The sequence below is a fragment of the Cricetulus griseus genome, chromosome 2 (assembly GCF_003668045.3).
Source record: "Cricetulus griseus strain 17A/GY chromosome 2, alternate assembly CriGri-PICRH-1.0, whole genome shotgun sequence".
NCBI lineage: Eukaryota > Metazoa > Chordata > Mammalia > Rodentia > Cricetidae > Cricetulus > Cricetulus griseus.
This window is the reverse complement of record NC_048595.1, coordinates 301,555,291-301,572,028: the sequence shown is the minus strand read 5'-3', so window position 1 is coordinate 301,572,028 and position 16,738 is coordinate 301,555,291. Positions and strand designations below refer to the sequence as shown.

General features: G+C 40.1%; 1 protein-coding gene across 1 annotated transcript in view; it reads left to right on the top strand.

Annotated features, from left to right (window-relative positions):
• Adgrv1 (adhesion G protein-coupled receptor V1) overlaps positions 1-16,132 on the top strand; it is a 509,614-nt gene extending 493,482 nt beyond the window's left edge. The window contains exons 87-89 of the mRNA XM_035440478.1: positions 4,434-4,622; positions 7,641-7,818; positions 15,694-16,132. Of these exons, the coding sequence (XP_035296369.1) occupies positions 4,434-4,622; positions 7,641-7,818; positions 15,694-15,812 (486 nt within the window). The 3' untranslated portion in view covers positions 15,813-16,132. The remainder of the gene's footprint in view (positions 1-4,433; positions 4,623-7,640; positions 7,819-15,693) is intronic.
• Positions 16,133-16,738: the final 606 nt, after the last annotated feature.

Genomic DNA, 16,738 nt, shown 5'->3' with positions numbered 1-16,738 from the left:
AAAGGAAGAACATGTTATCTGACTCCTACATACTTAGGATAAAAAACTTTTCAGGCTTTTGTTCCTAGTAACTGTTTAGTTTAGGACAGACACTTGTCGAGACCTGGAAGGTGAAGGCCTGCAGCTAAGCAGAGCCATAGGCATGCCTGAAGCCAGCTGACTTCTTCACTGTACTCGTTCTGAACTGAAAGTCCCTGACACTAGAAGTCATTGGGGCAGAAGCTGATGGAACCCTCAGTGCACAGTGGGTAGTGTTGTGAGAAGTGTTGGAGTAATAATCGCCCCCTATATGTCTAAGTGTCAGTTACATTGACTAGTCAACAGTCCTCAGAAAGAACTTACCTGTTCCCTTTCTCTCTGTTTGATGTACAGATTACACTGCAGCTCTTATTATAAGTATAAACACTAACAAAATCAATTTTCAATGTAAAGTGTAAGAGCTTCAAAATGAAGAAGTTAAAGATGAGATTCCTACTTCTCTCGTTGCTATAAAGTAATATATGTAACTGTGGAAACCCTGCATTTGTCTCTTCAGCTTTGTTATTGGCCCAGAGTCTATCTTCTTTGCTGCCACATCACTGGTGGGTCAGAATGCAGCATGTCAGAGCCCTAAGGCAGTCCTAGGGCAAACAGAAAAGAGCATAGTGGCTGTCTGTGGTTGCCAGGCAAGAGGGGCTGTAGAGGCCTTTAAGGAAAAGTAACCACAGGAAGGACTAGGGAACCACAAACCTAGTCACAGCAGAAGGACCTGGGACACACAGCAGCCAACTCCCAAAAGACAGCCACCTGAGGAGCCCAAGACCACCACCTGCCCTGACTGTGTGCTCTTCTCCCAGAACTGTGGCCTCTGCACAGGGCATGTGGAATGGAAAGACTGAACTGCAGAAGAATTTGAGCAAACCACTACTGAATGTCCCAGCTATAGTTACAAAAGAATCAGAGGGCTGCACCTAGCACATACCTGAGGCCCACCACTGTCCTCACCCCTTCCTCCTCTCCCCTGCTGTTGACAGTTCAAAAGCATGGTCTCTGATTTATCAGTTATATATTAAGTTCCTCCTTTAAGTCAGAGACCATTGGTTCTCAACCTGTGAGTCATGATCCCTTGGGGGGGGGGTTGAACAACCCTTTTATAGGTGTCACATATCAAATATCCTGCATATAAGATATTTACATTATAATTCATAACAGAAAAATTACACGTAGGAAGTAGCAAAGAAATAATTTTATGGCTGGGAGTCACCACAACTGAAGAACTGTATTGAAGTGTCACAACATTAGGAAGGCTGGGAACCACCACTGTAAACAAACAAACAAACAAACACAATACAACACAACAGAGAGACCGGCCTTTTCTATTACTTTTAAGAACTTGCAGTAGAATAGATTTCCTTAATGTTCCATGTGTATGAATTTAAGAAAGCCTAATTCTGGTGGTGCTACCTTGTCCAGCCCCTTCGCTGAAGGAAGGGGGTGTGGCAGAACTTCATGTAAAAGCCTGAGGTAGTCTCCCTCAGCCATGAGCTTTTAAGCCTTGACGAAGTTGGAGAAAAACCTCTGAAGACAGTATCCAGCAGAGCCAAACCATCTCCCACCTGCCTGTTCTAGCCAGTTCTTTCCAACTACTTCTTCTTAAACTTGTGGCTGGAAGCGAGGGACTGACAGCAGTGGTGGAGAGGACAACTGAAATCCCTTCCCTTCGCTTGTCTTACTCTTCTGTGGTTAAGCACACCCCCTGCTCTTGCAGAAGACCTGAGTGGAGAACTGCCACCCACATGGCAACTTGCAAACCCCTTTGACTCCAGTTCCAAGGGATCAAACACCCTCTTTTCAGCTCTGTGGTTTCCCACATGCATGGGATGCAAATAAATTCACATAAACATATACAAATAATAAATAAATCCTTAAAACTAGGGCTATGAGAATGTATAATCCTTTAGACTATATGATTTCATTTGTAGCTCACTGAATATTAGCTTGTATGTTTAAATTTCCTAGATCAAAAGGAATGCAGAATGGAGCTTAATGTTATACTCAATGAAGCTAAAGACAGATTAAAGATTTTTAAAAGCATTTTCATGCTTATAGGAGGACCATCAAAATAAAACAGCAATTCATAGACAGAACTGGCTTTCATGTAAACTTGCCATCCGCAAATGGCAGGAAGTACAGACACATGCAAGCTGGTGCATATGAACTTGATACATGGTGGGGGTGGAACGTTGTTTTATTTGTGAGCAGTTTGAGAGCAGAAACCACGCATGTCTTATCCCTTGCATGTCAGTGCGTGGTAGTATACACTGTGAGCGTGCAACATTCTACAAACTGAGAATCTAGGTGCACTATTGAAATTGCTTCACATAGCACTGTAGCAGGGAGCCTGGGTTCAACATACAGTGTTTGGAAGGGGAACTTGTTTTTACTCTGAGGTCAGAAACTTCCACAGCTGAGTACTTTGGATAAATGAAGGCCCCTTTTCTATATTTGCACAGCTTGGCCCAGACCGAGCAAGAGTCATTTAAACATAATCTGCATTTAAACATCCTTTCCTTTTTATTTTAACCATGTTTGTGTTTCCTAGGGCACGTCTAAAAGTCTCAAAATATTTACTGTATACTTCCATGCTTTTAAGAAAAAGAATGCAGCTTTTGAAGGCAGTCATGTTCAGCAGGCAGAGTGATTCCTGGCGCACGAAAGGCTGGATATGAAAACAAACAGGAGAAAGGCTGTTCAGCCTTAACAGATGGGTCCTTAGAGATGGGTTTTGAAAACATGGGTTTTGTTTTCTTATCCAGCTTTTGGCCTGTCACTCCTCAACACTTACAGTGACCCTGAAATAAATCAGTAACATTTGCACAATTTTTAAGGCTGACACTTTAAATTTTTTTTCCTGTTTTGTCCATTGCTGTGGCCAATGCAATTAGGTCATCCTCATGTGAAGAGTTAGTTGTGTGAGGAAAATGTTGGATGAGCACGAGTGTTTTCAGGAAGATGTTGTTTCTATGAATGTGCACTTGAAACTACTTCACTGAGTCTACGTAATTTGGAATACTAATGTCTCTCTGAAAGAACTGACAAACCAAATTCAAAGGGAGATGTATGTTTCTGCTTGGTCTTAGTGGATGATTACAGCAATTTGTTTAAAAACATGTTTACTGTGCACAACACTGCTTTTAAAACATGCTCTTAGTTATGGAGAGCAGCTGAGAAGGTGTCGCCCCAGTAGAAGGACAGGCTTGACTCTCATAGTTCTCCGAAGACAACCAGAGATCAAATGCTGGCCCGTGAAGCATTGCACCCTGTCCTCTCAGTTCACTTACATAAAAAATTACTTGTGACTGCTGGGCCATGGTGTTTCCTAAGAATCAGTTTGCTATTTATACTGGTAGGTAGATGTTCTGGGTTTGTACAATTTCTATTGCTTCAGTACTCTAGAAATGTTAGAAGCCTGGAGAGTACAAAGGTTACAAACCACTGACACTTGTTTACATTTCTTTTTTTGTTTACATTTCTTGTTATTCCATTTCTTCTTTAATTAGCTGAGTATCTTTATTTTTATCTTTATCAAGTATTTTACTAAGAGAGATTCTTATTTGCATTAAAATTTTAAATACCAGGAAACACAAAAGACACAATTTAAGGTATTTTATTGTCTAAATGAAAATGTTAGAGTCATCAGGTTTTGGAGAGCAGTCATATAGTAGAGCATGTGTGGAAATCATGACGAAAAAGAGTGTAATGAACAGAATACAAAACAAAAACAGAGAGCCTTCTTGTGACGGAAGCAGAGTAATTATCAAGTGTTTGAGTATGTTGCCGAGGAATTTGAAGGGCTAACGGCTTTTGAAGAATGCACAAGATAGCTTTACTGCTCTTGTGCAACATTTATGGAGAGACATGGAATGCTAAAGCTTAAGCAATCCACACAGTCCCTATGCAGTGATTCAGTTCCAAGTAAGATAAGTAGGTGAGATGCACAGAGTGTCAACTGGCAGTTATTCAGCTCTTTCCAGACACCCTCGAAGTGAATGGAATACCTCAATTAGCTAAATAGCATTAAGTGAGAGATGAATAAAAATGGTTGCTTTCTTAAGGAACAAAATGCTTGCCTTCTAAAACAAGATGAACATAGCTCAGTAATAAATTTCTATAATTTATTTATAATTTGTTTCATATGTTAGTAGGCTACATTCAGTTACTTAATATGTTGAGAAAAAAAAATGATTGTTGAGAGCCCAGTCTTCCTAAGTGACATTGATGACTTGGAATTTGCGGTGACCTCTTGCTGGACTGCTAGCATATTCAGTCGCTCCTAGGTTTGGGTTAGACTGGAGCCTCCTGAAGACGATCAGCTAGACTTACTGCAGTTTTTAGGCTTCGGCTGTGCTGGCCTGACCACCTTTGACATAATAATGTGGTTTTCTTTTTTATAGGGACTTTATGTTTTTGTGGTTTATTTCATTTTACACAACCAAACGTGTTGCCCTATGAAAGCCAGCTATACGGTGGAAATGAATGGTCACCCAGGACCCAGCACAGCCTTCTTCACTCCTGGGAGCGGAATGCCTCCAGCAGGAGAGATGAACAAGTCTACCCAGAACCTCATCAACTCTATGGAAGAGGTGTGTCCCTTAACCCCACCCTGATTCCCTCTCTCACCTGCTGACCAGCCCTCGCTTGGTAAAGAGTATAAGACAAAAGGTACTAACTGATGTCTAAACCCTTTCCTACCTGCATGTCATTTGAGGGATTACTTTTCTCTCCCAGGAGCACCATGGATCAGCTATTTGTATAGAGAAATCAAAGCAAAATGTGTCATTTCCTTCAAAACCTTCTAATCTGATGTGACAGCAATGGAATATGTCTAAGAAATGCTTTTTTAAAATACCATTCTTCCTAAAATCACACTCACAGCTGTCCTTTTTTGCCAATCCCCTCACACTTCTTCAATCCCAATAAGGAAAAGAAAACAAGCAGGGTCTCCTTCTAGTTTAAATACCATCAGACTTTCTGAAGCAAAGGCTCAGGGGGTGTGTTTGGAAGTCCTGGAAAATCTAGGCAGGATTTCTTTTACAAAATCTGCCTCCCACTGCTGGCTGCATTATTCTGTCCATGTAAGTTTGATTTCCTGAGTGTGAATCACATGCCCCCCACCCCTGCATTTTGGCAACATATTAGAAGGACCACTGTTGAGACTGTAAGCACACCTGGCTCCATTTGTCCCAGAAGACACAGTGATGCACAGCCCTCACAAGTATGCAGGCCTGGCCTGTGCTTGGCTACCACGCCTTCTGAAGAAAGGAAGCAAGCAAAACAGCATTTGTGTTTGCTACCTAAACACACACACACACACACACACACACACACACACACATGCATGAAATAAGAAACATTTTATGGAAGAGGAAATATTGATAGGATGATAGATATATAGATAAATAGATAATGATAACTTAGATGGTTGCTATATAGAGATGTGATAGACAAAAACAGACAGATGACAGATAGATAGATAGATAGATAGATAGATAGATAGATAGATAGATATAGATAGATAGATGATAGATAATCTACTTGCCCATAGATACCTTTTGTCTTCGCTGGCAGGGTAAAAGGTGTACACTCATTTCTGTCAATTTAAAATTGAAGCAAATAATTACATTGCCATTACTGTGTATAGCCTTTTGGCTTGAATGAGAAAAAAATTACTATAAAGAGTTATCAACTCATAATGGATAAACGTACAGTAGATAGGTGTTTGCAGGGCATGTAGGTAGGAGAAAAATAATAAATTAAAAATATATAGATTAAAAAGAATGTATTTTGGCTGTAAGATGAGTAAGTTTAAGAAGGATGTTTAAAAAGTGAGACATGCTAGAGCTAGAGATATGTCGCAGCAGTTAAGAACACTTTCTGCTCTTACGGAGGACCCAGGTTTGATTCCCAGCACCCACCTGGAACCCAGTACTCTCTTTTGGCCTCTGTAGAGATCAGACATGCACATGGTGCAATACACATATGCAGGCAAAACACTCATATACATAACATAAAAATAAATCTTCGCCCAGGCGTTGGTGGCACATGCTTTTAATCCCAGCACTTGGGAGGCAGAGGCAGGCCAATCTCTGTGAGTTCAAAGCCAGTCTGATCTACAGAGTGAGTTCCAGGAAGGCTCCAAAGCAATACAGAGAAACCCTGTCTTGAAAAACCAAATAAATAAATAAATAAATAAATAAATAAATAAATAAATAAATCTTAAATTTTGTTAACAAAGAAAAAAGTTGAGATATCTTTAGTACTTTGAAATATATTGAAATTTAGTACTATGTTATATGCCAGATATTCTTATTTTTATCATTTTTATAATGATACGCAAAACCATCTTTTCTCATTTTACATACCAATGTTCCCACTCCTTCCCCTTCTCCTGCTCCCCCCTACCTTCCCCCACCCCACCCCCTCCACTTCTCAGAGAGGGTGAGGCCTCACTTGGTTAATCAACAAAGTTTTATGCCAGATAATAAGTGACAAAAATATAAACCCGATAGGAATATTTATAAGATCCATTGGTCTTTTTGAATGGTTACCAATTTAGTATTTGGTTACCATTTAACATTTAACCTGTCTTGTTGAAATATCTTTTAGCCATGTGTGACTGAATTAAAGCAGCTAGCATCATAGATCTAGTGTGTCATCCACTCAGCCACACTATCAGTGTTCCTTGGACAAAAGTGCTGAGAAGCTGCAGTGTTGGAGAACTTAGATATGAAATATTCCTGTCATTGAAAACTGTTCTGTAGGACAGTGTTGTTCCTGATGTCCGGATCACTGGTGACAGTCACCCTGAGCTTTCACCTCACTGAGTTCATCTTGGAGTTCTTGGTTTACTTTTCTTAATGTGACATGCCTCTGCAGTCTCTCAGCAAACCTTACCTCGGAAGGCAACAGCTGTGACCCTCGGGTTCCTGGGCTGGAGCCATTGCTGGAGTGTTCCTCTGGGGTGTTGCACAACTGCATAGCTTAAAGTCTGTCTGCATTCCTCAGGGGCTCAAAATCGGCCTTGATCCAGCTGTCAGTGAGACTGCAGGAGACATCGAAAAAGCCAGCAAGAGCGGGGAAGGCCAAGGAAAGGAGGGATTAAGGGCTCCTTTACCATTGACCTGGTTTGCCAGTGACCTAGGAAACCAGGAATACATGCAGACATCTCAGCACAGAACTCCTTTTGAACATTTCATCAAAAGCAAGAAGGGATTTGATAAACTCCCTCTAATTTTGGTGTTTTTTTATATACCGACTGCATTTGAAATATATCTCAGATTAAGAATTTGGACTGCTCTGAATTTCCTTAACACATATTTTACAAATAAATAAATAGATGATAGTTTTGTCTCTACATACATGGCATCATAGCAGTCTACATGTGACTGAGTACCTTTTAAATAATCAGGTTATACTAACTTGATGGGAGGCTTACTTTTCTCAAGAACACACATAACATGCAAGCTAAGAAAACAATCTAATAGGCCATTCACAGTTTTTAATGAAATGTAGAAATGCATTGCAAAATTGGGCTTCAACGTAAACATGTACGTTCATGGTATCAATTGTCACATCCTTCTGCTCTTACCCCAACCCAAAAGGTGCCATCTGACTGGGAGAGAGCATCCTTCCAACAGACGAGCCAGGCAAGCCCTGATTTGAAGACAAGTCCCCAGAATGGTGCCTCATTCCCTTCTTCTGGAGGATATGGCCAGGGCTCCCTGATAGCTGATGAGGAGTCCCAGGAGTTCGATGATTTGATATTTGCATTAAAAACTGGTATGTATGACACCTGCAAATGACATTAGAAGCAAGCAGTTTTGCTAGGCTACTTTATGTCTCCTTCTACGAATGTGCAAATGCGCCATCACCCTTGGCATACCCTGATTCTCACGACCCATTTCTGATCCCAGTCAAGCCCTGGGATATTCTGTTCCTAGCATCAAATGTAACACAGACTAAAAATAATTTACAATTTGCTTTTAAGCAAGAAAACAACATACTCTAACTCAATGTAAATGTCTGTGTCCTAAAATCTGGCAAGAACACCAAGACCTTAGTAAGTCAGATTCAGTAAAAGAAGCTCACTGAAGGAGTTTGCCTCTGAGCTGAAAAAAAAAAAAAAAAAAGAGAGAGATGTCATTCATGAGGATATATTTCATGCATACTTTCAGAAGCACTGTAACAAACATTGTATGTGTCCACAGTTTCCAAAGTGTGTGCAATTGCATGCAGGATTTCACTGACTCCCTGTGTGTGTGCGCAACTGTGTGCATGTGCGTGCATGCGTGCGTGCATGCATGCCTCTCTCTCTCTCTCTCTCTCTCTCTCTCTCTCTCTCTCTCTCTCTCTCTCTCTCTCTCTCTCTCTCTCTCTCTCTCTCTCTCTCTCTCTCTCTCTCTCTCTCTGTGTGTGTGTGTGTGTGTGTATGGTCAGTTTCTCTAAGTCTGTAACCCTTGAGAATGATTCCTATACAGAAAGAAATAAGACCCTACAGTCCCCAGTTGAACAGCACATCTCCTAGAAATGGAGACAGTGAGAAATCTGACCGAAGGTCACATGCTCTGGGAGAAATCATTGATGAATACCATTCTCTTCAGTGTGTAAATGTCCACATTATTGGTGGTGTGATCTTTCCACCACCGTGACAGATACACAAGTGAAACAGGAAAGGGGTGGTTTCTTTTGGCGCATGATTTTACAGGTTCCAGTCCATGGTCAGCTGGCCCCATTGCTTTTCAGCCCATGACAAAGTAAAAATATCAAGGACAGCATGAGGAAAGATGGTCACTTCCTGGCAACCAGAGTATAAAAAGAGTAGCAAGAAGGAACCAGGGTCAAGAGACATCCTCTTCAAAGGCATGCTACCAGCAACCTGCTTTTTGGTGCCACCTCCCGGGTGTTCATTCAATTTTTGAAAATATCAATGAATTAAATGACTGACGAGGCCAGAGTGAGTCCCCTGATTTGAAAATAACCTTACAAAAAACCTGAAAAGTACACCTCTCAGTCTGGTCATGTTGTCAGTCAAGATTAGCCAGCACAGTAGTATAGGTTAGATACTTAATTTGCCATAAATATTTGTGAATATTAATCATTTTAGAGGTTTTTCCACTTCCTATAAGTAGTTTTTAAACATTTTCTTTTCCAGAAAACGTTTGAACTGTTACTATTGTAAAAGTGCCAATGAAGTTTTTAAAAAGCAACAACATACATTCCCAAAGACAAAGTTTTTAAAATTCTTATTTAAAGATATTTCAGTATAAAAATAGTTTAATTTTTCTATTACTTCAGTAAAACATTTTTGTCCTCACAAAGTAAAACTCCTGTATCTTGAGAATGACTCCCCAAATTTGGGGACTTCATCTTGATTTGCATTTCATATCAGGATCTCATAATTAAGAAATGGTGAGTCCACAAAGCACATCACTGTCTCCTGGCCCCTCCATGTGCTCACACCCAGAATGCCACAGTGTCCTTGAGCCCTTTTGAGAAATGAAAATTTCTACTGAAATAAGTAAGAACTCAATGCTTTATACAAAACTGATGTTAATAAGCAAATGCCTGCAGGGAAGAGCTTTCGAAACGTGAATTATTGGATGGATGAAATGTGAAATCTTGGACTGCCAGGGGGGTAGGAATAGAAATAGGAGTTAATGAAGAAGAAAATAAATAGTCAAGAAGTTGTAGAGTTTTGAGATCAAGGGAAGAAGCTGTCTCTTTTGGAGAATGTGTAGGGTTTAAACAGGAAAGGGACAGAGGAAGGACACACTCAAGAAAACTTTCAATTGTAGTGTGAAGTTTGTTTGTGGAGAACAGTGTTAGAGCAGAGAACCAACAGTGAACTAAGTAGACTGAGACAGCCTCACAGGTACTTTGCTTGCACTGTCAGTAACTCAAAGCAATTTTGCAGATGAATGACCATGAACACACTCCTTGTGCTTTTTGTAGCTGTTCCTCTAGGGAATAATCCCCTGCCAGAGTGTATTAGGGAAACTATAGATTCACAGTTCAAATTATCATTTTAACAGTTCTAAAGTATTGTAAAAACAAAATAAACAAAACCCATTTTATTGAATTTAACCTTGCATTTCCAGAATATAGTTAGTTGCAATTTCCTTTTGGGAGTGCAGAACCCTTGCTATTGTATAGAATAATGTGAAAATGCTGTTTGGTAGGCATAAGCAGTTGGACATTTATAGTGGATCATGCAAATTTTTGAGGCATAATAACTTTCACGAAAGTATAAAAAGTAAATTATAAGGAGTGTCAGAAAGGGGGAAAGATCTCAGGGTGGGCCAGGCTCTTGAGGCTAAGACCGCACGCTTGGAAAAGGTCAATAAAGGATGGGTGCTGAGGAAGACCAGAGGACTGGGAAAGATTGGCTTCTCACCTGGGTCAATGGTTCAGAGCTTCCTTAGAGTGTTTGCTGGGGAACCCAATGTGTCTTATGATGAGCATTCCTCCTAAATATTCGTAAGGTTCAATCATAAGCCAAGGACCAGGGTAGAAGGTAATCTTTGAAACACATTCCGGCAGAGATTTTATTGGGTGCTATAGGGAGTATTAAGTTTGAGTTAGGAGAGTGGCTAAAAGAGAAGAAAGGAAAGAAATGAAGAGAAAAGTTAGAGAGAAAGGGAAGGAAAGAGAAAGGGTGGGAAACAGGAAAACACTAGATAATGTTTGCATCTAAGTCAGAGGGGAAGGAGGTGCCACAGAGAAATTCTAGAAAATAAGAAAGGCAACTAAAGACAGAAAAGAGTTTTAGGGAAAATGACTAGCTACATAAAACACTGAGTAAAGTTGAGACAGAAAAGGGGTTTACAAACTATGATCTGGACACATTAGATTCCCTAGTGTGTTCTGCATGCTGTTTCATAAGATCTTTATGTCCAAACACTGAAGTAAGATGGATTCTTCGAGTATAATTAAATTAGATATGTGGGCTATATATATAACAAGTACTGAGTGCATTTGGTTCGGGAATGCATGGAATGACTTGCTTAGAGATTTAGCTTAGCATTCCTTAGAGTTCCTAAACTCGTTGGGAAAAAATATTTTAAGAGATCAAAATAGCACTCTCTAACATTGGTTCTCTGTATTATTAGAAAAGATGCTACAATAACCAAGCATCAGCCCCTGGACACATACCATCATAGGATATGGTAAAATAAAAGAGCCAACCACATGCTATCTATCTACAGTAGAATTCAACATTGACCTCTTTCCTGGATTTGGCCTAACAAGGTGTTTTGTTTGACTCACACTGCATTTTAACAGTTTTTGAGACAATATTTAAAATGTTGACATGTAAAACAAACTTGTTTATAATTTAAATTTTAAAAATTATAGAGATAGCATACCTAAATCTAGAAAAAAGTCTAATAACATGGACTTTAACATAATTGAGGTGTTAGATTGCAAAGAAATGGGTTTATTATATTTTCATACACATGTGTCATTATGTTTTGTTCTTATCTGCCCCTTACTGCTTCCCTCTGGCTGAACCTCTTCCCTCACAAAGGGTTCCTCCCCTTCTCATCTACTTTCATGGCATATGTATTCCATTCCTCTTGTGTTCCTCTCCTTTCTGTATACCTTCCTTTTCTTTCATCCAGTCTGCTGTCCTCAGTCCCACATGAAAAGCTAAGCACAACAGGAACATAAACTCAATTCCAGTACAGAGAGTCAAGACAAGAGGATGCTGGGATTTGCTGGCCAACCAGTGAAGCCAAATCAGTGAGCTTCAGTCCAATTCGAAACTATGTGAGGTAGAGAGCTGTAAGGAAAGACACACAATATTGACCTCTGGCTACCACATGCACACATTTGTGTGTGCACACACCCACACAGGAGTGTATATACACAATAAATTTTATTTTATATGTTCATAATATATTCTGCTGACACTTAGTTTTAAACTGCACCGTGACTATGATGTGGCATAATAAATAGGGTGGTTTAAATCTGTGCCTAGTTTGATATTCATTTTGTAGACAGTGTTGATCACTTTAAGACCAAGTTTGACACCTTGAGACAAAGAAAGAATCATGGTTAGATCTTGCAGCACAAGTGACAGAGTCAGGAGACTGATTGGTATCTCCATTCTGTGACTGTCCTATGGTGTGATATGGTTGGTCCCTCGATACAAGTCAGGTTTTCATCCCATGTTTGCATCGGTGTAACAGAATAATCACCACCCTCTTCCTAACCCAAGCAGTAAGTTTCTGAGAAAGGGGAAGTGTAAGGTTAATGAAAATTGTTGCTTGTGGTTCTTCTGTGGTTGCCCATTCTCCATACGAGAAAACTGCTGCTTCCACAGTCACTGACTTTTTCCCCAAATCTTGGCTTAAAGTATTAGGACTAAGATGCTTTTCAGGAAATCACAAGACAAACTACATCTTAGACTATTTGTGATACCCAATTCTGATTGCCAATTTGACTGGATTAAGAATGTCTAGTTTAGTGAAGCACACTGCAGGATGTGTCCTTGATGGTTTCCAGAGGTGGTTCCACCACGAGGTCTCTGTCAGATTTGTAATACAATAGCATCATCTACCATCTCTGGCTCTTGCAATCTTTTTGCCTTCTTATTCACATAGGTTTCTGACCTTTTAAGGGAAGAGTTTGATAAAGAAAACCTACTTAGGGCTTAGTGTTCCAAAGTCTCTCATGCTTTGTACATTGTCCATTTGTAGGTCTCTATGTTATTTCCCATCTGCTGCAGGAAGAATTTCCTTTAAAAAGGGTTGAGAGATGCACTTATCTATGAGAATAAGCAATATGTGTTTTGAAGTCATTTTACTGCTATGTTCCTTTAGCAGAATAATAGTAGTAAGTTTTCCCTGAGCCTCCATAGCCTATCTAGTATCAGGTTCTTGGCCACTTTCATAGTGTTAGGTATGGGTTCCATCTCATGGAGTGGGCCTTAAATCTAATTTTAAAAGAAAAAAGATTGGTACATCCGTAACATTTATTCATTTATGCAACATATGTGTACTAATGTAATAGAGGCACAAGTGTTTACATGTATTTATATATGTAATGTATGTAACATACATATGTAACCCTTGTGCCACTGTTATAGTAACACACATACAGTGTGTATGCACACACATGCACACACACACATATATATATACACACACACACACAGGCTTTCCATATGGCTTTTTACAAGGTCTTTAGTGTTACTTGTTCTTCCCCACATTCCCTCATTTACCATGCCTTCCCATCTCCCTCTCAAATAATCCTATTTTAGTTTCCCCTTTATCTCTTTATAATACTATACTATACTTCCCCTTCCTTAGAAGATCCTCTCCTCCCCCCTGGTCTCTAACTACCTAACCTCTGTGGTCATTCTGACTGGAACACACATATCAAAAGCTTAAAAGCTGACATCCACATATAAGAGAAAACATACAATGTTTGTCATTTTGGGTGTGGGGTTACCTCACTCCTAATGATTGGTTCTAGGTCCATCCATTTACATTCAGATTTCATAACTGATTTTTCTTAACAGCTGGATAATATTCTGTTGCATAAATGCACTGCATTTTCATCAGCCATCAGTTAATGGACATCTAGGCTGTTTCCAATTTCTGGTTATTATAAATAGAGCAGCAATGAACATGGTTTAAGCAAGTAACTGTGTGGTCAGATGTAGAGTCTGCTGGGTGTATAGTTGTACAGTTGGATCTTGAAGTAGATCTATTTTCAGCTTCCTGAGAAATCACCACACTGATTTCCATAATGACTGTACCAACTTTCACTCCCACCAGAGATGAATAAATGATCCCCTTTCCCTCCATCCTCACCAGCATGGCTGTCATTTGTTTTATTGATTTTGACCATTCTGACTGGGATAAGATGAAATCTCAAAGGAGTTTTACTTTCATTTCCCTGAAAAATAAGGATAGTTATTATTATTAAGTGTTTCTCACCTATTTGTGTTCCATCTTTTGAGAAATCTCCAGAAAGCATGACAGGGAGGACTATTGGATCAAGTCCAAGAGGCCTGCCCAGTTACCAAGTGATGGAGGTGGGCTCAGAGCCTAGTTTCTGAATACATGCTCCCCCACAAGATACAAACACCCATAATGCACTTAGCATTTTATAGGAGTATGAGCCAGAGTCATGGGAAGGATGTAATTCAATAGGAAAGGCAGACATTTTGACAGAGAATCATGGTGCTTCATTGCATTGAGGGCAATGAAGTGATGTCCACAGAAGAGCATAGGCAGCCCAATAAAGAAGGTTGTGAGTGTGAAGTGTGTCCCTGCAGAGGTGGTATGGAAGGGAAGGACACTGAGAGCAAGTGGGGTCATGCAGACCCTGCAGGCTTTTACATACATCTGTAGAGGTCACCAGTACCTAGGTAGTGGGAGAAACAGACAGGAGAGAAAACAGAAAAAGTCTGGAAAGAGCCAGGGGACCTGAGCAAGGGGTGGGCACTTTATGTGACACAGAAACATAGGAAGGAATAAGGCAGAGGGTGTGAAGGACAAGATCAGGAAAGGTGGGGCTTGGCTAGAAGAAGTGGTTGTGGGCTCCTCATCCTTTCTCCACAGAGGCTATTCTGAAGCTCAGTGACCTCCTTCCCATAGCTACCAGCAGAAGAATTGGCAGAGACTTGCTTCTTAACTTGACTTTCTTTCTGCAAAGCTGAGTGGCCAGCAGAGGGGGAAGCACTGAGAGCTGTTACCTGGCCATTGGTGGCAGCGCACTCTGTCACCACATCTGTCTTCTCTGTCTCACTCACCATGTGCATGTGTGCATGCCTGTGTGTGTGTAGAGGCAGAACACAAGAGTAAATATAGGCCCACATTACAGAAGGAAAGAACCTAGGAGAGTTTTAAATTATTGTGCACCGTGGAGGAGAAAGTAGTGTCTAGGAGAAAATCTTCAAAACAGAAATTTGAGGTGTTGCATGCTGTTCAGAACAGTGGCTTCCTGGGTTTCCAATGAGAATGTCTAGCACTGTGTTATTTACATGTCCTTGTCTTAGGCTTACTCTTCAGGGCCAGTTTCCTGGGGCACTGATAGGATGGACAGCATATGGTGTCGATACAAGCCTGTCTTTCTTCTCAGACTCAGAGCCAACATTGAGCATCTGGTAGCATGGGGCTACCAGACTCAGTGGAGTTCCAGGGTTGGTGGTTATGTTTTTTATCCCATTGATGAAAAAGGCAAGTAACTTGTCTGATTTTCTACACTGGTAAACCCTTCATTGAAAAACCCTGTTCTCTATTATAAATTGTACCTGGCTATCACATGGCAACAAGAAAAATAGAGGAAGCCAAGTGTGGTGACTCATGCCTGTAATCTCAGCACTCAGGCTGAGGCAGGAGGATTGCTGTGAATACAAGGCCAGCCTGGGCTATGTAGTGAGAAGCTGTCTCAAAACAAAATGAAAACATGAGAAGCACAACACTATGTCTTTAGAAATCAATTTCCACTTTTTAAAAAAGCAACAAAAGTAACTTCAATTCAAAGTATAATTCCATAATTTCAAGGCATTTGTTATTTATTCCAAATAAACAGCCTGGACTTTTACTAATCTAGAAATAAGATGTTTTGATTTAATATGACTTGATCGTTAAGAATTAACCACCAATAGCTTAGACTTGTGTGTTCATTCTTCTTCCATTCCAGGTGCTGGTCTCAGTGTCAGTGACAACGAATCTGGTCAAGGCAGCCAGGAGGGAGGTACCTTGAGTGACTCCCAGATTGTAGAACTCAGGAGGATACCCATTGCCGACACCCACCTCTGAGAGCCTCACTAGCACTACCCATTAGAAAGAAGATACTTTTCCTATTTGCTTTGGCTTTTTTTACTAAACTCTGTAAACATCTGCAGCCATGTAGTAGTCAAGTGTCATACTGAATGACTAACACAGAAGTGACCATTGTGGTTGGAATATACATTGCTTAGTATTTGTGCAACTTATGAATTGACTTCTGTGATAAAAGATCAGATCATTTCTTCAAGTTACAAGGATGCACATGGTCCAAAAATATTAGTTGTTTTTTTTAATCATCCTAACTTGTCTAACACTGTTTAATGAAAATAATAATCAATAAAAAAACAATAGAATCCAGTTGGTATCATCCAGGCTCGTTATTTATGAATACATGTGCATGAGCAAAAATACAGTGTATGTGTATCTAGATGATGTCAGGTACCTTTCTCTTCTAGCAGTGATTGAAAGGGATCCAAAGTCCACACTTCTCTCAATCTAGGTGATTTTGAGCCCTGAAAAATGTAATGCATGGCCTGTGAAGGATTCTTCTCCTGAGGGTGGGTGGGGCACTGAGGTTGCAATGGTCTTTTTCATCAGCAAGAAGGATTTCTTCTCTCAACAAGCTTAAAGTTCTGAAAACTTTCCAGAATGAATGTTCTGTCCCCAGTTAAAAATAACTCCACCACACTTGTTCATGAAACTGAGAGGAGGTTCATTCAAATAGTACAGTTTGTTTTGGAGAAAATCTTCTTGGTTTGTGATCTTTAGTCTTTCTTTGTCTTGGAATGAGAAATCAGGAAATCTCTCCCAGAACACTGTTGTAGTCAAGATGATTTCATTACTGTGTTTCCAGAAGACGTGCTGGAAACAGAACAAAGTTGCTCTGAGGAATGCTTTGTGACCTTTGATTTTGGAGTTCTTACATATTTCTTAAGAAAACTAAGCATCATCCCAAA